This window comes from Choristoneura fumiferana, chromosome 12, assembly GCF_025370935.1.
Source record: "Choristoneura fumiferana chromosome 12, NRCan_CFum_1, whole genome shotgun sequence".
NCBI classification, from domain to species: Eukaryota; Metazoa; Arthropoda; class Insecta; order Lepidoptera; family Tortricidae; genus Choristoneura; species Choristoneura fumiferana.
The window spans coordinates 15,894,110-15,917,215 of record NC_133483.1 but is presented as its reverse complement, the minus strand read 5'-3'; the positions used below and the strand labels follow the sequence as shown (position 1 = coordinate 15,917,215).

Here is a 23,106-nt window from a genome sequence, read left to right as displayed (position 1 = left end):
GGGTATTTCAAAATTTATTTATGTATTTTCAGAAAACCAACAGCTATAAATAACAGAAGTAAGTTAATTCTATAGTGACGGCATCTATTTTACTTTTTTTGCGTTTATCCAAAACAAAACAAACTGTTATACCTACCTATATCTTCTCTTGATGATTTGTTAACAATAGCTGGAAATTTCTCTAATTAATTGTAGTGGATAGGTATAGTAAATTTTTCTAAAGTTTAATTTCTGATATTAATTCGCGTATCGCTTTCGAAAGGGATCTTTAATTAGTATCTGTAATTAATTGTATTTAAAGGCTAACCTTTAACTTTCAAATTTGTCTAGGCAAAGGTGATAGCCATTAGTACTCGCATAACTTCAATTAATTAAAGGACAGACATATTGTTGTTAACTGACGCTATCTTTTACTTCACAGGTGTTTACTTTTGTTGCAGTTGTATGTTTATTATTACTATCTATTGTATTTGATTAATTTGAGTAACTACAAAAACTTCAATGAACGAAAGGATGAAACTTGCGATTTAAATATGAGCACAGCAAATACCTATGTGGAAACAATTTGATTTTTTACCGGTATCATAGAGAATGTTCTCGTTCATTGTTTTTCTTTCCTTCATTTTCAAAAGAAAATCTTACTATTCCTAGCTGTAATTTTAATCGTCAGAGTAATACCTCAATACTAATCTCGGCAGGGTGGACTGCCTTATTATACGACGCTGGAATTTTCTTCATAAAGGTTCTAGACCGGTGTTATGTAATAATAAATAATAATCAATGGTTAATAATGTTATTGTGATTGTGTCATTTAGTATTGAATAATAGGTAATTTAATTTAATTTGTTTGAATGACCGAAATTGTATTTAATGTATCTAATGTCATGGAATTCTACTGAAATAGTTGTAAGATTTAATATTACTAACCATCTATGGACACGTGTTTGAAATAAAAGTAAAAGTTATTATAAAAGTTCTTGTGTGTTGTAGGTACTCACATTGTGTAATTTGTAGTAGAGTCCACACGCGTTGCAGACGGGCTCCCCGTTCTGGTTCCGTCGCCATAACGTCGTCGTCGTCGTCTTGCAGTTGGCGCAGGACGTGCCAGCCCGCCGCGCTGCACTCTGTAGCGACTGTTGACAAATTGTACAAGCTATAGTCAGTCAACTATAACAGCGTTACTTGCGACAACAATAACATTAAAGGACCCTTGTTCCCCATGTATGACCACCTTACATAACGCACTGATAAGGGCCATATTATTTTCTAAATAAATTAGGTCGCGCGTTTTCTGGATGCAGTTGTAGCTAACACTCCTCCTCGCATTGCTCATCGTCGTACCAAATTTTTCGATACCTAAATTGGCGGTAAAAGTGACCAAATACATGATTAAAATCTGTTTTAAATTAGTAGATATTTGGCCCTTTTCAGTACTGGTTATGTAAGATAGTTATGTACCGGGAATAAGGTTTACAGTAACGATGTACAACATTATTTACAAAGGAAAGTGCGCAGATCAAGCGGACCAGTAACAGTTACATTTCAAATCTAGTCAGGTGCGTTAATGTCTACACAAATAACTGACACGTCCTACCGACTCTAGAAATAGAGCCGTAGGTATCAGGTATTTATGCACCTTTGTTGTGTCAGATATTGGTACTGGTATCGATATGGTATCAGTATGGTTTACATGTTGGTAAGATAGTGGTAGTAATTATTGAATTCATTTATTGAGGCAGAAATTATGTTAACTGGCACACACAAATTTAGTACAGTCGAGTTCATAAACTTGTGAGCAAAAATTTAATCAAAAATATCTGAACACGCTTCTACGCCGTTAACAATAGAGTCGTGTTCAGATATTTTTGATTAAATTTTTGCTCACATGTTTATGAACTCGACTGTACCTACACCATTAATATTGAGTAAAACGATCAGCATAAAACATGACAAAATCGAGTCGCAAAAAGACAGCCTGACAAAAACCATAGTCGAATATCGAATCTAAAAAGCGAGGTAGCCATCGCCGGCCTCTTACGCACCTGCCCATTACTACCCGTCAATCAAATAAAAAATATCCACGGCATGCGGTGGCCGTTTTATACAGTCCACAAAAGTGCCTCACTCAATTAAAAATGCATTCGTCCCAACCCGACACGAAAATAAAACGAGAGAACGCAATCCAACTCATAATAAATCCATTAATTTGTCATGTCATTTTATCGAACAAAAAGTATTGAGGTCGTGAAGCATCACAAGGCACACTACTCGAGACATATCGCTTCTTGCTTCTCCATAACTAAAATCGAGTACCACTGCCGATCCATATATCATCGTTCACTCCAATACTACTCTGATAGTTGTTGATAGAGCCTCTTGCGCTTCGTCCATATACACTTTAGGATATTTCCAAACTTACATGTAAAGAATCATAACATAAGTGTAAGATATATAGATAATAAAAACGAAAAGTAGGTGTGTGCGTTAGTAGCGTACACGGAGGAACAGCTTTATATTGGAATATCGAAATATTAAATGGTTCGCGTTAGTATTCGCCTCGTCATGGCAGCTCCTTTGTGTCGGAATAAGATTAGAGCTCGCCATATTAGCCGACCCATCCACTGACACTTTTTCTTCCCACTGCCACGAGTAAATCGAATGGATTCCGTGTACGTCATTGTATATACCTTGTTCCGATTAGCCATGAGTTAAGTTGCTGTTACTGGCCATGGACACAATTTTTAAATAACGCGTTTTATATACAGTATATCAGATAATGTAGAAATTAGGTCTCTAGATTTTATGACTCAATTACCCGAAACCGATTTTATAATCTGCAGATAAGGTTTCTCATCAAGTTATAACGGTCGGCGTGCATCATCCCGACCCAGGGGAGACCAGTAAATCAGAGGGCTCCGGCTAAGCCGATTACAGGAGTCAACCGGCGGCGAAGGGGGCGGTTTTATTTCCGTGGAAAAACGGCTGTTTACTCGTAATTTTATGGGCGAATTACTTTCTCTCCTCAAACGCTGAAATGGCTGGAAAACTCGTAAATTTTACGACAGAGATTATTTTTTATTTGGGTCATTCGTTATTGGAGTCACGGCGCGGCGCGCCGGCTAAAGGTCATATACGACCGAAAATCCCTACTACAGGAATCTAGATAAGGAATGCCGAGTATGCGTGCACTTGTGCTGCTCCCGAAGAGGGTTATTAATTGTTAAACCCATTTCACTGTCAACAGCATTCCGGGATCGATATCACGCAGACGTAAAAACTATAAAACATACCGACAAAGATAAAGAGAGCCGATCCAAGTGTACAAATAGGTAAATCCAGTGCATATTGTTGTGTTGGTACTCTAATTTTCAGTGTAGTGTAAACTCAAAAGCGCATGCGCTGTGACAATATCAAGAGCCTCCATTGTTGGGTGACGTGGACAAAAACAGGGCTTTGTAGCTGCGGACCGGCGCAAGGATTATAATAGACACACGACCCTATCAAGTGGACAGTTTACGTGTCCTTGCAATAGACGTAAATCAGATAAATGTACGTCATTGTCAGGTACAAAAGAAAGCTTTGTAATGCCATTTATTGGTCTTACGAGTACAGTAATTAGGTCAGACGTGATTTAATTACATTTACGCATACATATATACAAGAAGAAATTGACTGAATGACTGACTGGCATGTATCAACAAATAGCCTAAAGTACTGGAATTAGGAGCTTGAAATTTTGTTTATGGCTTCCTTTTATCTTGTAAGCGTGCGCTAAGGACGATTTTCACGAATATCTCATTAGATAGGGAATAAGAACAATAATGCGACGTGTCTTAGTTGTATAATAATACAAATTAATCATTATTGAACCATTCAAAAGACACCTACGTCAAAAGAGCAGCCATATTAGCACTTAAATAGACGTTAATTAGTAATTATCGAGAGCAGTTCAAATGCAATATTCAACTTGTAAATTTCTTCACGAACTTTATCACCACCAAGCACACAAGCAGATTATCGCACATCACTTAATACAAATTCGGCTAATTCAATAAAGCACCCACATTAAAAACATATTTCCATAAAGCCCGGCCCTCCCGCGATCCAATCAGCCTTATCTCCCCCGGCCCTCAGCAAACACCTCCTAATCTAATCAAATCACAGCCTCCGTCTTCCCTAATCTATCTACCTATCTACGCCTAAACATAAAATTATATTGCAAAAAGGGATGGTTACCGACATCCCCTCATATATTCGCAAACACAAGCAAAATTTAACCTACCCGGAAGCACCTCTCTATGTTCCTGCCTACCCACACGCGGACGCAGTGTGGCGCACACGCACACAGGCGCGGCGTCGCGACGCACACCGCACCGCGTATCAGCATATCTACGCCATCTAGATCCCACTACGAGAACCCCCAAGGGGGAGGCAATCCATTTACCAGCGCGGTTTCTGTATCCAAATTTGCCTCTTACTCGTTTAAGTTTAGAGATGACAATCGCACAGCAAACGCGCTGTTTTTAAAGGTTTACACGGCCCCTAGCAGTGAAAGCGCGGAATCGATGTAGCCTTTACCCCTCGCCCCGCACCAGTTTTTCCGGCACTCCGTCCTTATCTGGCCGAAGCGATTAGATAAAGAGAGATAGAGCGTGAAAATAAAGATTTTCATCGTGTTCACTCACACCACACTTGTTTCAGGAATACGGCGATGTAGTGGTTTCGCGGTGTGAGTGTCATTTAGGTATAAAGGGGTTAGTTATTGTGGGAGGAAGGCTCTTGGAATAGAGCGAGGGTCGGCAAAAGTGATGTAGTGACTAGACTCTGAGCACTTTTTATGGTTACGTGTATCTTTTCGTACCATTATGTTCAAACAATCTCAACAAAAACACACCAAATGGCATTGGGGATATTCTATGCATTATAAAAAGTTAATAGTTCACACATAAATTTAACTCACGACGGTCTTAAATACTGTCTACCCTCTTACTAAAAACAAAGGACATCTCAAAATTCCTGTATCGACGGCTGTCGATCGCGTCGCTCGGAGTTTATCGCCTCGCCCGCGACCGGTGTAGCATCGAAGCGATCATAAAAACAAAGGAGAGGCTCGTAATTTTTCAGTTTCCTTGCCAAGATGCACCGCGCCGCCCCCTCTTCCCCGCGGCTGCGGAAGCCATGTTGGGAAATTTGCTTAACGATTTATTTGTTTGCGAATGAATCGTAGACAACACCGCAGCATACTCCGTAACTAAGATACCTAAGTCTTTATGATCCAGGAATTTACACCCAGAAGGTTCAAAAGTCAATGGCTGCCAAATCGAAGCTCAGTTTCTTTTGCCTTTTTTTACAAAGTGACTCGTAGGTAGGTCACCGGCTAGTTCCGATGCGAATTCAAACTTGGACATCGAATCATGAAAACGTCAGCGTTTGACAGCAATAAGAAAGTTAGTCGGTATTGTCCGTTCGTTTTCGGTTCATGGGCCGTCGAATTTTATAAATCCGTTAGGATAACAAAGCGTGGCGGTTGCCCAATAGGAGCTATCGAGCGATACCGATCGACGCGCGGCTCGATTGACACATCAAACCGCCAGCCGCTCGCACGGAGATTACCATCGACGTACATTCGGCTCGTAATCAACACGCCGCCAAGCCGTCGAGTCATTCGTGATGCTAAACTCCTGCTCCTTTAAGGAATTTGACAATGTTTACGACGCTCGTCATTTGTTTGCGAAATGCGCCAAAAACAATTGACACTTAACAAACCTTAGTCCATGGACAGTGAAAATACTGTCAGCTCTATCGTGGTTGTATCAGTGGTCATCATCATCAGCTCTAACTAAAGTGCAAAGTGATCGAGTTACTGTGATCATAGTTATGTATACCAACACAAAGAACTTAGCAGAGATTTGCCTTGAGTGCTGCACTAAAAATGCACTAAAAATATGTCACAGTTTTCGTGGTGTGCTAATAGACCATTTTGGCTACATTCTAGAACGACGTTACTAGGTAGAAACTCTACAAACAAGAAATGTCAATTCGCTACAATTGCAACGGCCACAAACTAAAAGCTTTGCAACATACGATAATAACTCTATTCTATTGCCACTAGATAAAGGCAGTTCTATAATTGTGCAATAAAACGTTGAATAAAAAAATCAATAACGCGACTACATAGTAATTAGTTCACTGGGACTTTGATGGATGGCGCCACTTGTATCGTATCGCGATACCCGTGCTCTCCGCCGCACGGAACTGCTTAACCGATGTTCAGCGTTTATTGTACGTACATATCGTAAATTTATTATAATCATTAATATTCTATTATTTTTAATTGGAATAATTTATATAGTTTTCTATAAAATCATTGGCATGTCGAGTAATGAAAATTTGAAATTGCTAATTAATATTTATGTTTTGCAGTCGTAAAAAAAATTAACGATTGAGGTAACTTTAGATTAATGATTTTTAGAAAATTAAAGTTTAATATTTTTTCCACTTTACATGAAGTCTCATGTAAGGAGTTTAAGATTAACAATATACCTACTCTATCCTCGTAAGTCCTCGTGTACTTCATAGTACAAATCAATTGTAAGAATAACTGCTAAATGTACTGTGTTGTTCAAATTTTTCAATGAAATGAGAACTGTAAATACATTCTATACCTTGAGGCGTAAAGGACATCTGGGCGTAAAGGCACTCTCTCCACACAGTTTTTTTTTCTTACATAGTTTTTTTTTCTCTATCGATCAGTAGGTATAACCAACGTAAGGAAATTCGCTCAAAAATGTCCTTTACGGGACTTTAAGGACTAAAACAACACAGGCGGTTGTTTTAGTCCCTAAACACATTGATTTTCAAAATTTAGGATATAAAGAACAAAAAAAACATTGTATAAGTAATAATCAAGGCAGCAAGTATAAAGTATGTTAAAAAACCGACCAAGTACGAGTTGGACTCGCGCACGAAGGGTTCCGTATCATTATACGAGTATATTATACAACATTAAACATTCAAAAAACCAAAAAAACAAGTTTCTGGTATGGGAGCCCCCCTTAAATATTTATTTTATTTTAATTTATATATTATTTTTAAAGTGATTATACGCACTTAAAGATTCTATGAATATTTCAAGCGTCTACCTGTTGCCGTTATTAAAATCAAACAAAACAAAAAACGGCAAAACGATCACGGTTGTTGTACCGATATGGGAGCCCCCTTAAATATTTATTTTATTCTGTTTTTAGTATTTGTTGTTATAGCGGCCACAGTAATACATAATCTGTGAAAATTTCAAGTGTCTCACGACTCAAGAGATAGAGCCCTGTGACAGACAGACGGACGGACAGACAGACAGACAGACAGACAGACAGACAGCGGAGTCTCAGTAATAGGGTTCTGTTGGTATCCTTTGGGTACGGCACCCTAAAAACACCGTTATTAAAGCGACAAACATTTTTACACTCTTTATTACCTCGAAAAAAATGGCATACGGCATAAAAGCTGTAATTTATTCAACTGCCCTTCACCAAAAATTTCACCGTCAATTTTGATTTCTTAAGACCGCAGCCTAATGTAATCAAAAGTATGGAATAATAAGATTTTTTTTGCTCTCGGAAACGGCCTATTATTTCCATGAAAAGAAGTAGAATTTTCCTATACGACCCATTGAAAGCAAAATTTGTGATGATGTTACCCTTAGGGTGTAGGCCTTTTGAACCAAAATAAGTCAAGTTTCGCGTCTGCAATACCCCTGGTGTTGCAGATGTTATGGGCGGTGGTGATCTCTTACCATCAGGAGACCCACATGCTCGTTTGCCATCCAGTCGAATAAAAAAAAGTTTACTAGGTCTTAAAGTACATCTGGTTCAATTCTTGTGTTTTCACCAGGGCGTATAGCGCACGTATCCCTTTAACCGTAAAGTTAGCATCAGTTTGGAGTACATTAAGAAAAACTACAAATAAAAAAATATTTTTAAATTTATTTTTTCTAGTTTTTAGCTTCTGAAAAGTTGTGTTTTGTGCTTTACGCCTTTTAAGCCCCAAGGTATTATCGTATGTTAAGATGATTTCCATAAACCTAGAATTCATGGCTCGGTCGGTAGAACTATTGTATAGTAAAAAAACTCAGGACATACGACGCTATGGGATCTTTACATTTTTGGGGGTACCTACCTACCTCTGAGCCCAGTATTGAACTTTTAAATAATGACAAAAAAGCAGCCAATTTATACTCAATCTCAGAAAAAATCGGGTTCAATAGAAATTACTAAGACTCACACTAATTTTATTTTAAAGCAACGTAAAAATATTACGTTTTTTTTTCATTTGTGACCAAGGGAAGTAATCTTTCAGCCGTTACGAAAACAACAATTAACAGTCATGCCTACCTCAGTCATACCTTAAAATAAAATTAACTTATCTCACAAAAAAAATCTCAGTTGTAGGTATTGAAGTTTTGCTAAGCAAAAGAATAAAACAAAACAAATAGCATTAAAGAAGAGCTATCCCAGGGCTAAAGCAATCCGAATTTACGGTAATTAAATATAATCCTAAATTGACTTACTGGCAATATCTATTGAACTCGTTTAACGGTGTGGATATTTATGCTTTTAGAAAATGGCGTTTTATACGTAAAACAAGAAGATAAGTGGGACGCTGGGCTTGATCGATGGAGGCGAGGTGCGCAGGAGATGCATGCATCATCGCCTGTGCCCTTAGGATCAAAATAGGGTAACTATATTCAGGATACATTAAAGCATACAATTATTTTAAAATACTGGCCAAAAATTTCAAAAAAAACGTTAACAAAAGCAAGGACCTTAGTGTATTTGGCCCTTATGGCGACTCTACGTAGTTTTGGAACAAAAATTGAAATTAGTCATATTATATCTTTTTATTTGAAAAGTAGCATGATTTAGTTAGCAAAACTTTTTTAAATTTTCAAATTGTCCCTACAAAGTGATCCCATTCGTTCATCCTATAAGACCCCACATTGCGTACATTTTGCATACGAGCCGGGTTCTGCTAACACTGGATATTCTTAGATACAAATTGTACGGAACCCTCGGTGCACGAGTTCGACTGGCACCGGGCCGATATTTTTTCCTAGCTACAAGATCCCCAGACTTCAATGTACATTTGTGGTTAGAACAGTGTAGAAATTAGTTTTTCTTTAATAAAAATAAACAAGTGGTTTCACCACAAGGGTTGGCTCACCCACCGCGGCCCTCGCCGCCTCGGGCGACGCTTATTTAATTCGTGGAGCGTTGACTAAAGTTTTTTCCATCCCCAGGACAGGTGCATGGATTACACTATGTCCCTACAATTTAACTTCAGAAAGAAATAAACGGTCCCTAAATTACACAAACGAGGCGTGAGTTCGGTAAAATTATAAAGTAACTCGAAATTATGACCCGGAGGCGACTAAACGTTGATAATTCTGACTCGAATCGCTTCTTATAACGTGTGAATTTGCATTGAATGGCAACACAGCTCAGGACTCTGGGGGCGATACCCAACGGACGACTCGCTGCGGACTCCGTGTCGGTTGTCGGGTGATATGTAGCTTATTATATCAGTTACGCGAGCGCCGTGCCGAATGGGACGTTAATTGGAATACCGGAATATCCGCAATATCTAAAACTAGTAGCCTGACGTGATTACATATTTGTAACATAAAGTCATTGCAGCTTTATATAGAGTTATTATTTGTATTCAAGGAACTAATCATGCGCTTTACGGTGAAGGAAAACATCGTGAGGAAACCTGCATATACCTGCGAAGTAATTCAATGGTGCGTGTGAAGTTCCCAATGCGCACTGGGCCCGCGTGGGAATTACGACCCAAGCCCTCTCATTCTGAGAGGAGGCCTGTGCCCAGTTGTGGGATGTATGAGAATAGACATGTCACGTGTGTTAAAAGCGCGAGGCGCCTATAAATGTTTATTGTCTCTATCAGTCTGTAACGAAGCGCCGCTCGAGTTATTCCTCAACAACATAACCAACTTAGCAAAGTTAAAAACCCCCGACATTGTCTTGTCATAGTTCAATATCTCTATGGCTAATCCGATTCTAATGAATCATAGCTAAAAACTACCACAAGGACTGCTTCACTGCTTTCACGTAAAAAACTCGCATTGAAATCAGTCCATCCGTTTGAGAGCTACGATGCCACAGACAAACAAACTTGCAGACATTGGCGTCAACCTTATAAAACCCCTTTTTTGTCGGGGTTCAAAAAATGAGTTTGCACGAAATTGTGCTGCAACAAAATTGACTAAATTTTACTGCTGAAATTTTAGTAAATTCTATAATAACACAAAATAAATATATACGCCATGAAAGGGTGGAAACATCGGTCTTCGAGGGAATTAGAAACGATGACATTTCTGTTCCTCCTGTTAGCTCTGTGGCATCAGTGCGCTTTTTTACACATTTAATACGATTTCGCATCAATGCAGAATAAACGACTATTATACTGGGTCTTGCAGGCGTGGGGAGCTGTTCGATTATTATGACACTGCGATTGGCTAGAACAATTAATCAAACGTAACAGGTGCACAGAACAGTGCAGTGAATGGTTCCACAGTAAAGCTGCGCTGAGGGAAGTCGTAAATACGACTAGCAGCTGCCTACTGATACACTTAAAGCTATGTAGACGTTCGTTTGGTAATCTTCTACATTTATTGAAATTACATTAATGCAGTTTCACTGTAATCGGTTAAGCACCTATTTATTAGTGATGTAAAGTTTCAACCGGTGTTCAAAGTTTGTTAGTTTTGAAGAAGCTTGTTTCAAACAGAGGCCGAGTTGTCCAACGCGTTGAGGTTCGCATTCGCACTCACCGTCTCTTTCTACCCTTGTGTTATACCATATTACAGAGAGATGGTGAAAACGATTGTTATTTCAAATGTCTTAGATAATAAGGCCAGACCATATGGTCTTTGTGAGCTCTACCGTCTTTAGATCAATTTGCAGTCTTGAGAAAAACCGGTTGAAAAACTTGATCTCAAACCTCAAACTTCAGCTCATATTGCACACCTTGCGATAGAGTTTTTAATACTAAATTCGGTCTAGCAAGCCATATTAGGGCTCACGCTAGGAAATTAGTTATTCATACGTAAATGTTATAATTATTTATAAAAGTTGTTTTAGTTTAAAGTATAGTCGGGGTAAGAAAGTCGGGGGAGAAAAGGTTCGTCATTTTTCAACTCTAATTCAATTACGTTAAGGTCCAAAAGTGATGAACTTTTTCTTTCCCCGACTATACCTCATTAGGGCCGCAGTCATCAAAATCGTATGGAAGACTAAAGTTTTGCTTACAAAAACAACTGCAACGTTAAATATTTTGATAAGAATGTTCAGAATTTTAATCATAGTTTCTCACGGGTTAATATATGCAGGCTTGTATGTCGAAACAGCTTATAAACGCATGTTTGCTGAATAAGTTATTGGGCGCACGCAGGAGTGCGAAATAGCAAATGCGCTTGCGATGGGAGCGAGGGTCGCGGGTCAGTCCGCGGTTTAGCACCGCGTCATATTTATAATTATCGCGCATGCTCATGCTAGGCTCTCCCGCGCAGCGCTCGCGTCGATAAATCAAAATTTTAAATCACCGGTGGGCGTACCGGCCGCTCGCCCGACGCCGAATAAAATGAATTAAAAATAAAATAACGCGAGGGGGCCGTGCGCGCCCTGAGAAAATTTAAAGATATTCGCTTTAGTTTTTTTAATTAATACCTTGTTAAAATTTAATATTGAGAGCGCATGCGTTATTACAATGGGTGTGCGCGAGATTTTTAACTCGCTTTCGGTAACTTATTGAGGCTTCGCGGGCCGTTTAATTGGATCATTTTTTTAACGAGAAATGATAAGCGTCGATGAAGGGTGAGACAAGATCATTACACGGGCCTCTCGTTCTTGCAAATTAATTGTGCGAGGTAATATGACGTTGGTGGCACGTCAATTTTAATGGAAATGTTTCTGGGAAGGTCCTCGTGGCACGGAATGCGAGGTTCGGGTATGTTCGGGTCCCGCTCGTGACCGCTCGGAGTAGACGAGCGTTGAACCACTGTCACGTCAAGCTGCCAGGGTGACAGCTCGAGACGTGACGACCGACAGACGGAATCTTCTTAAATGATACGTAATTAATTTGATATGGTCAAATATTTACTGACTCCATAACTTTCGACTTAATGAGCAAGAAAAATATTGAATTGCCTCTAAATAGTAATAATTTTATAATATATTACAAATTACTAATCTTGACCCACGGTCTCGCCTGTTGAACTATTAGATATGGCAGTAGAATTTCCCCAAAAATCCCCAAATATGCTCAAATATATATATGTACATAATACTTTTGTAAATGTTACTAGACTGAGCTGAATCTATGATATTTATAAAATAAGAATTTATTTTTTCAAATAAGTAGGTAGATCCTCTTTTTAAATATACCTACTTCGCGCAAATCCAAAGACCACAAAGACGATTAAAAAAAGTGACTGTATTTGACAGCGAGTAGTTTTAATACTTTGTAATTTTCTTCTGGTGAATATTTTCAAGAACACCATCATTAGGTACATAATCTCACACCACACTATCTTAAAGTAGTATTTTATTTCAATTATCGAGATTCTACATCAGCTGAACCACTTTTCAATCTACCACGAAAGGTCACGCACCCCGCAACCTATCTATACTCAAGTATAACTTATTATAATGTATGCTATATGCCTACCGAAAAGACGAGATGTCCGACAGTAGTCGGCAGTCAGCTCGCTCTACTGACAGCTCATCAGACTGACGCATTGCTATGCTATACACTTTTAATTCCCTTCATCACGCCGACATTTTATTACGTATTTATTTAAGACAAATCTTTTGGAGTCCGTAGTTTCTATTATATAATACACCTATATAAGACGCACTTATACGAGCCATCTATTTGCTAGTATTATTTAATTACATTTTTTATCTAAGTCTCAATGCAATAACAAAATCCTGCCTCAGCTTGTTTGGTCGGACTTATGGTGAGGGGGGGGGACATATAAATATAACGTGTAACTGAGCTGTGATTTAATTAAGTAGCCCAAACTAACTAAACCATACATTGTAATTCATTTGCTACATGTTGTACACTGCAAAGGTACATATACATTCATTCACGAACTTCAGAAAACATCATGTTCCTATACAGAGGTTGTGTTTTGTTTTTAATTTACTGAACACTGCTATTATTACAAAAAGGCAACATTAAGCATTCAAAACTCGTTCCTCTTTGAATCGTTTACAATATATCAGCGAAAGGCAGGTGGGCAGTATAATTTTCATTCCAATTTCAAAAATTTTGTTACCAGTCAGTGACATTTATCTAAAGTTCTACTAATGGCCGCCAACATTACTTAGTGCATTTGGACGTGGTTTAGAAGTCGTATATCTGTAGCAGGTGCGACGCATGTCGGTTGGTGGATGGCATTTTGGCCCATGTTTACCATTTTACAGCCAATAAACTGTGCGAAACTGACATAAAGCAGTTTGCACTTGACATTTTAATACATCAGCTACGTTCTTAAAATTTTGAAGACCTGTTAAAGCGAAATTTATCTAAATTAAAATGCAATACTGAGTCATTCTATTCGCCAGTACAACCTGATATGAAAAGTAGAGTTTGTATCTAAATCTGCTTAAAGGATTATGACTAAAATTAACACTTAATGATAATTACCGTGATAGTTATCTTTTAAGAACGAATTATCTTTACTTTTCGCATATATATTTTATTTGTCCGTAGATAAAAACATAATTTAGGAAGAACAAACACACAGTAGTCGATAAAGGCCGCTGGTTATGAAAAAACGTAATTACTCTGTATACAAGTAGTTAAGCACATTACATAAATAGAGCAAATATTAAATACGCTGCTAATTATTCATAAACAGATTAAATAAGCATTTTAACACCATTTTAAAAGGATTCCTAAGCTTACTATACTTAAGTAAGTGCATAAATTAGTTCGCTATTTTACTGAAGTCAGCGTCAGCAAAAAACTAATGCACGAAGGAGGCGATATAGCCCGTCCAATTAATTACTGCCCGACTCCACCGCCCTAAGTGACCGTGAAACGACATTCAACATGGAAAGCCATACATTTTTGCAAAAAATATGCATTTTACTAGTTTTTGTCTGAACGCGTGATGGCGCGACAAATAACTGCCTCATTTCAATTAATGGCCAAACTCATTAGCTTTCATTTAATTCACAAACTTCTTTCATACCATTTACGCTAAGCTTAACTGACTGGGTGCTATCCAATTTACATTACTTACTAAGTCTTACATTGTATCTCTGTAAAATATTGTGTGAACTGCGGAATATATCAGTATTAATTAAAGAATAATCGTAATGACCTTACTCACGATACAACAAGACTTATAACATCATTAAACAGCAATTAGTTGAGAGACGAACGACCTCGGTATTGGTAAACAAGGGTGGGCTCTCTCATTTTACAATGCGGATTAATTATCGGCCAAAATCGACGACTCAAATATACCTGTCACCGTGTAGGACGTCGCGGCCCAATTTATAAGGGCCCTGAACAATGGTAAAAGCGGTAAACACAATGCCAAAAGCACGCAAAACGAACAGGACGCCGGCGGCAGGAGCTATGCCGTACGAGACGTATTATACCCTTAGCAAATTCAATAAATGCTACAAAAAAAACCTTTTTAAAAAGCAGATAATTACGTAGACTTAAAATATATTTTTTTCACAAATGCTGGACTTGATAAGTTTGTTTATCCGTTGCCTAGTATCCATAGTACAAGCTTTGCTTAGTTTGGGACTAGGTCAATTGGTGTCAAGTGTACCATGATATTTATTATTATTTTATTATTTAAGGGAGCTTTTGTACATTTTAACGTTTACGAGCATATAGTATGTAAATCGGCAGGACTGAAATACATGTGAACGGGCGCGGCGCACGCGCGTACTGTGACGCGTGGACCACCGGGCCGCGGTGACAACCCTGATTCACGACCCGGGATTTAGGGTTGCCAATAACCCAGTAACATACCAAATCGTAAAAATTATGTGTTGAAAAATTAGACGAAAAAGCCAAACCAATCCGAATTTGTTAAACTGTGATTTCCGGTGCAAAATTTGAAATTGATTTATTTCAGCTCCTCAACTCTCAAGGTGGTTGTGAGGTTGTGACTACCTTGCGTGTTGACGGGGTGACAATACACCAGAAAAATCAAAAATACAACAAAATAAAATCGAAGTGTCGCTATGTAACATCAAAATAACAACCATAATTAATAACAATAACAGCAATTTTTAGAAATTTTGTATGTCTATCTGTTGGTTCTGGCTAATTGCAAATAAAACTGATCCTGTAACGTCAGCAGCAGCAGCCCTGTACAGACGTGGCGGCTGCGACAAGCGTAGCATTGTTAGGCGGAGGCCGCCCTGAGCCCTGAATAAATACATTCATATTGCCGCTCTAAATATCTGCAATCGATTCCTTCTACGCTCCTCCAAATGCCGACCACCGCAAAAACTATACGATCAATATGAAAGCAATAAGGTAAAAATACAAAGTTATCACAATCGATCAACATAAACGTCATCTTATGAAATTTAATTGTAACTGACCTGCAATTGCGAAACAAGGCTCGCACTTAATGCGAGCGCCCACAGACGTCAGAATGCTCGCAGTCGAGGTGTTTACGAAAGATTTAGACTGTTAACATTAACAACTTATTCCTATCGACCTCCCGGGCTTAATCGCACAAAATCTACCGCGTCGCGTCGCATTCGGCGCGCCGAAATGTGCAGAAAATGGAAAAAACATGGCGCTAAACCGCGAAACTGTATGTATTTAAACGCCGAATTCGAGATTCCGATACCCAAAAAAAGCGGCCAGCATTCGGTCATTTAAATTTTTCCAAAACGTGAACACAATGGAACATATACAGAAAGTTCGTTAGTTTTTGTTTTATTTTCAATTTTAAATATATAAAAAGGAATTCGTTTCGGCAAGGCCTGTCACATCATTCCAGCGCTGCTAAGTGACGCCGGACGCACGTCAGTCCCTGGATATGTTTTATTTTCATACGAATCGAACTGACTCGCCGCGTTTTTTGTTATCATAGTCGATGTAACCGAGGCTCGTATATGATTGCTTTTATAATCGTTTATCGTTCGGTGGAAGCGTAATACAACTGGACATAATTTATTGCGATGCTTTGCTATTTAGGTAGTGATAACTGGAATGACTTGCTGCGGCCCGTCTACACTAGGTATTTCTTCAAAGTTTTTTTTTTATAAACCTGTAGTTAAGTTAACACTGACTAAAGATGTTTGAATTGAAAAAGCATAACGGTTAACCCATATATTTGCAAATAGGCAGTGCGCGTGTTGCAACAGCCGCTGAGTCGCGTTGCTCCGAAGACGAAGGGCTACGTATTAGCCCGAAACATGTCGAACTAAACTCGATTTAAGACGTGAGTTATCCGGGTCATTATATTAATTATGAGTGAGTCACACGGTATTTTCATGTTCAAATTTTTTTGAAAACTTACAATTTGGCGCCAAAAATCCGCCATTTTGATTTCTTAAGAATTTCATGTACCCAGTGTCACTCGCGTTATTAAGACGAATCCAATGACGTATCATTTATCAAAATCGGTTCAGCCATTGAGTAGTTACGAGAGGACATAGGAATAGACATACATACAAACTTACATACATACGCGTGAAACACCCTCTTTCTTCGCAGTCGGGTAATAAAAAGAGTAAGTAAGTATAGATATTTGTTTAGAGTTTGAGTTGAGATCGTCATGATTATGGTTGTTAGCCTAGCTCTGAGGCACAATAAGGGCTGTCGCACACCGACGCAGCAATGCTCGGGTGATGTCCACGTCTGCGCGATTGACGTCCGTCCACATGACGCTAAGAGGTCTATTGTATACGAAAGGCTCGTTACGGCTCCAGGCCCAACCGGTCTTTAACACGATCGGACAATGTGATCACTCTATACATAGCCGTTTATCTTCCCGGGCGGTAAGAACATAGCTCGGTGTTAGAGACATTAGCACGAGACCTGTTTTTATGTTGACCATTAATTTTATTGAACATATATGAATGTTAATATCATTAACAAATCGTTGAAGTTGTTTAACAATATAACACAAAAGGTGGTGTTAAGACGTGGGATCGTTTGCATATTTAGCGCAGTGTTATGTTAATAGTGCTCATTACGGGTTAAGGTGGTCGGTGGATAAGGCTATCGCATCTCGACGCGTGATCTCGCGGATATCGGGATGCGATTATATAATCGCGTGTCAATTACGACTGATCGGACGCGATCGCGTTGCGTTCGTATGCATGTATGCGGCAACTCGGGTGTCAAATGTAGATCGGTACATTGTGCGTTTATTACAATAGGGATAGTTTATTTATTTTTTTCAATTAAGTGTTTTTTTTTAGTACATCAGCATGTTTTTTTTGTTTATACATTACATCAATTTGGGCAAAAAAGGACACAATGATATTTAAAATGCATTAAAAATCAGTGCCTTTTAGAAACCACCATTTAGAAACCAAAAGAAAATGTAGTCATTTGGCCTAGGTGTTACACGTTGTGTTGGTGGGTTTAGTGGAAAATCATGGACGCGGAAATGACCGGGATAGAGCCGGGGCCGCGGTGGCGTGCGAGCGTGGGCGACGCGGTGACAAAACGCAGCCCATTTGCTTTCCCACTCACTAACTTACCCCACGATATACCGAAGTTCAAAGCTAACTAACTAAAAATATATATCATTCTATATAGTAGGCTATCTTTATCTAGCTGCACTCACGTCCAAAAATGGAAAATTGGCTAGCTCTTCGACACTGTCAGAAATGTGAAAAATCCCTTTTCATCTCTGAGTAGGAAGTTAAGCCATCGTCGTTCACCTACTCGTAGGTACTATTAGTAGAGACGTTTTACGATGATCCCTGCAATACTTGCAGCGATAGGTCTTGTAAGACGATCGTCTTTTTACGAAAATTGAAGTATATACTAAGGTATATGTATGGACACGACAATGAACGGTCAAGGACTAATTCATGTCATTACGATTTTCTTTGTTAATTAATGCGATGTCACAATGACGTTTACTGTGAAATGGTTCCATGGTGGCTCATGATTCAAAGTCCTTAACCTTACACCGCAAATCAAACGATATTTCTTGCACCAGCTAAGTGCATTTTTATTTACAATTAAACAGATTTATAAGATCTTATAGCAAATATAGAGAAACCTCCATTATATGAACCAACAGTATACTCTAAAATGTTGTCTATTGTGCCACAAACCACTAAGTATCGCCAAAGAAGTCATTGAAGAGCATATTATGCAAGCTCGCGGCATATGTTACCGATATCAAATATTGAAAGGCTAGCTGATTAAATATGCTTATGATACGTTAGCATTGTGCACCGCGTCATTAGTCAGAGACAGTCGGACCCGACAATTTGAACGCGCGGCGTACTGGCCGAACGCCTCAGTAATTGCTGGCTGCCACCTCGCACCGCTCCTTTTATTTATTTGTATTTATAAAGCATTCGAGTCCTAATTATATTGGCGGTGAGTGTAGGCCGTGATTCGTGTAATGCTTTTCGGTGGAACAGTTGGCGGTAGCAGCGCTGACGGGTTAATGACAGCCCGAGCTTCCTGCTATGTTAATTGTGAGGAAGTGGATAGACGCGGGCGCATCGCATTATTTATTAGATCGACTTTTGGTCGTGTTGCGTTCGTTGCGCCACTCGGTAGCGGCCACTTATCGCACTGTCAGTCCCGGAGAAGCTCAGACCAGATTACTTATAACGTAATACGGTAGTGTGCTTGTCTCAAATACGCCGATTGCTTAACACTTTAGGTCGATTCGATGATCCGAAATAAAACGGCAAAAAATCTGCGCTTGATTCCTCTGTCAGTTTAAAAAATGTTTTTAATTATTGTGAATATCGCGTTTTTGATGGGTCACTCACAACAGCTGAAATTTAGCTACTTATTCTAAAATACGTGCAGTCTCCAAGATTTTCTCTAGTCCGTTAATAGCATCGACATAATAGTACACAGACATAAAATATAGAAGTGTTGATTGTACACGAACTTAAATCGAGAGCGGGTAGCGTGCAATTTGAGGCTTTAAATCAGGGAGGACGTCTCGGAGCTACCGATAAATAACCGCCGTCGCGGTCCGTGCGAGGCGATTTGTTAACAAGAGAGTCTCATTGCGATATTTGCGATGCAAGCCTCGAGGAAACAGAAATACGGTACTGAGTCCAATGAGTTCGTTAAAAAACAACGGCTACAGAAGGCTTTTTCAATCGCCTGCTTAGTTAATCAAATTTTATCAGAGTGAAAATTTATTTTCAGGCGTTATAATAAGCGCTTAACTTATAGGTACTTAAGCTGTTAGCGGACCAATAGTAATGGTTTGCAACTCTATGTGTCTATCTATCGTAATTTATTTTTAAACATATCCCGCATACCTCGGTACCCTAAAATCCTTAATTAACATTTGACAGTTGACATAACAATTTGACGATGCAGACACGATGGAACGCTCGAGCCATCGCAATCGATTCTCCGCGGGCGCGTGAAATCGACTCGCTCTGCTTTCGATCGATCGAAGCGATTCGATTAGCGCCCGCCTCCATACACGCGTATTCTATTAACTATTCGGGTATCACACGGTGATTAGGTAAGCTAATAAAGGTGATTTTAAACGGTGGTTTAAAGGTTTTTTATAGTATTTTATTTTAACATGAAGTCGGTTAAAGAAACCTTGTAGCTAAAAACTGTATCCAGTAATAATTTTACGTTTCCATTTATCTGATTTTAGAAGAATGTGTGTCATAATGGTTAAAAATTAATTATTTAAATTAATATAAAAAACTCGGGACCCATCACACATTTCTTCTTGTTTTATCAATCAGCGGGAAAATCGTACAACGCAAATACTGTGCCAACACATAGTTTCAACCAATATCAATAAATAAACGGACCAATAGATGCGATCTAACCGACAAAAAACACGTAACATTGCAGTCGAACGTAGTTCCGAGAACATAAAGAAACATCGAGCCATATTTTAACAAGTAAATAAAACAAGTTCTTTGCACTCCATCATTAGAATTTATGGAGTCCGTGGTTGCTCGTTTCCTTGTTTATTAATATCGACATTAATGCTGTCCCAATATCCTGCAGTAAATGTCACCGTGGCGCCTAGCACAGGTAGGCCACCGAACTATAAAAACACCAACACAAAAACATTCAATTTTCTATACGATGACTCAGAAAAAAAAAGCCTAAATTTATAACACCTCCCGCCCGGCCACCGGTATAAAATGCTGAGAATTGTAATTTTTCTTACAAAATTTAGTGATATGTCAAACCTGTTCGACGTGGCAAATAAAAACGTACGAGACAAGGGTGAAAAAACAAACTAAAGACTTTGGGTTATTGCTAAAACAAGGGAAGGTTACCATATCAATCAAGGCGTTGACAAAAGTCGGTTTTTTTTTCCCAAGCCCGACCGTGGGACGAAAAAGGATCGGTGTTTATGGAAATGCAATAAAAGGTTCCAGTTGCGCCAGTCCATAACCACCCATAGCTTCACTATCAGTTAGGTAACATTTTATTTTATTAGTAACATAGTAATCTATTTATTGATCATGATCATAATTATTAACTACCTACATTCAATCAGATTCCTACCGGTTGTATTTCTATGCATTAGTATGATAAGGGATACTTATGTATGTTAACATCACCGATTATGCTAAATTTTACTTCATTGCTATCATTAATGTACCTACCATACCAGATATTGGTCGATTCTTATTGGGTTGTGTATTTTTTTTACGTGACGTCAATGATGACAATTAAGCTTACATACACTATCTGCGAAGATATACCTAGCTCAGCTTGATACATTATAGTAATAAGTTTAATGTCAAATCAGCCATCAAAGCTCTCATTAGTAAATTTCTGTATGGTGAAATTTATTTAAAATAATTAACTTAGTATTTAGTACTCGGATACAGAGTAAATTTCGAGTTGCAAAAATTTACTTAATCGCAGAATTGGCCGCTGGTTTTACATGGTTATTGTTATTATAGCTAGGATGCAAACTCACACTCATTACTCGCAAGTTTTAAGAATTCAATTCCAATGCCTAACAATACTCCGAACGAGACGCAGCCAGGTAAGCACGAGTGCGAGAATGGTAAAAATGTGAGTGCTCCCCGCGGCGTAGAGTCCCGTGTGTCACTCACTGTACGGGGTGGCCACACGATCCACTGCCACGGGAAAAAACAACTAACGTCATAATTCTAACAAAAATAAACGACGGACCCATCATCATTAAATTGTAGATAAACAACATTTTTTTCCTTTTTTTCTGCTAAGTTTAATTCTCATCACGGATTTCATCATATTTTCGCAAATCAAATTAAATTGGAATTTTCGTTTCGTTTTCGTGACTGTCGGTCGTAAATCGTGACATTTTAATCAATATTAGCATTATTAGTCAAACTTATATTAATCCCGGTTATAAACAATAGGAAAGTCAACACATCGACCTGGCCCTAATCCATAACGGCGAGTGATCAGTGTCCGCAAAGCGTGCGTTCCAAACGCGCTGTCACTAAATCATTGACACAAAATGAGTCACTTAGCACTTTACGCTAATAAGAACCAAATAGTGTCCCTGTACCTTTTTGTGTGTGCCATAAGCATCAGTATAATGAGTATCTTTATTCGGTGATAAAATAATAATTTGACACGTTCGTTTTGACTTCTCATATAAAAGCGTCAAATGCGTTGGTAGGATGGAATAATAAAGTTTCATAATTCGTGTAAGTTTTGAATTGATATGATTTGAAAATTAGGATAAAACAGATTAGGTAAAAATCTTACTTTGTTATGTTTGTTTTGTTGTCATTAATATAACTTTTTTTTTTATTTGACTGGATGGCAAACGAGCAAGTGGGTCTCCTGATGGTAAAAGATCACCACCGCCCATAAACATCTGCAACACCAGGGGTATTGCAAATGCGTTGCCAACCTAGAGGCCTAAGATGGGATACCTCAAGTGCCAGTTATTTCACCGGCTGTCTTACTCTCCACGCCGAAACACAATAGTGCAAGCACTGCTGCTTCACGGCAGGATTAGCGAGCAAGATGGTGGTAGCAATCCGGGCGGACCTTGCACAAGGTCCTACCACCTGCAAAACTCTTAGCTGGACCAAAATTACCACCAAGCGCTGGGTTTCATCAATGCCTACCTATAGACTTTCTATAGTGGTTTTCAAGTTGTTTTTGTTAAAATAAGTGTGTGTGTATGTATATTTACATTAAAAGAAATTATAACAAAAACTAAAACGACATTACTATGAAAAAGAACAATATTGCGAAAAAAAAAATGAGGTTAAACTACCTACGCCTCTCTTTTTGCACGTATGCGTAGCCCAACTAGTAGTTAGCTGGACGAAGTTTGGTTGCACCAATGTATCTACGTGTAACAGTACGCGCATAGAGAGTTGTAATTTAATCGATTACACAATGCCGTTCGCAGAACTTCTGCTTTACTTTTTATTTGGACTGAAAAATAACAGGAATAGAAATGTCGTTCTTTTTTCGAGAAAAAAATTAACAATTTTTTGCCTCTAGGTACTGTTTTTAATGCGTTCAGCACGTTTTACGAATTTACTTAATTACGTTACTAGATGAATTTCTGTCAAATGTCCCAACGTACAGTCAACTACAAAAAGATCTATACGGGCAAAGTTACAAATATATATATAATAGGTATACAAGACTTTATTGCCTTCACGTTAAGATCTTGTATACATATTTTATGTAACTTTGGTCATATCAATATCTTTATAGTCGGCTGTGTGTATTTATTTATTTATATTTAGTTTTGTGGAGTACAGCCAGTGACTTGGGCCATACATACAAACACGATTTATTCGACGGCGCGCGGTGATCGATGGCCAGCAAGCCTGTCCCGGCCACCGAGGCAACACGGTCGACGGGTACTGT

At 38.6% G+C, this 23,106-nt stretch overlaps 1 protein-coding gene across 4 annotated transcripts in view; it reads right to left on the bottom strand.

The window, feature by feature from the left end:
- Nucleotides 1–23,106, bottom strand: part of grn (GATA binding protein grain) — a 101,147-nt gene that overhangs the window by 24,538 nt on the left and 53,503 nt on the right. For all 4 annotated transcript variants that reach the window (XM_074095555.1, XM_074095559.1, XM_074095557.1 and 1 more), the window contains exon 5: nt 999–1,133. In XM_074095555.1, the coding sequence (XP_073951656.1) occupies nt 999–1,133 (135 nt within the window). The remainder of the gene's footprint in view (nt 1–998; nt 1,134–23,106) is intronic.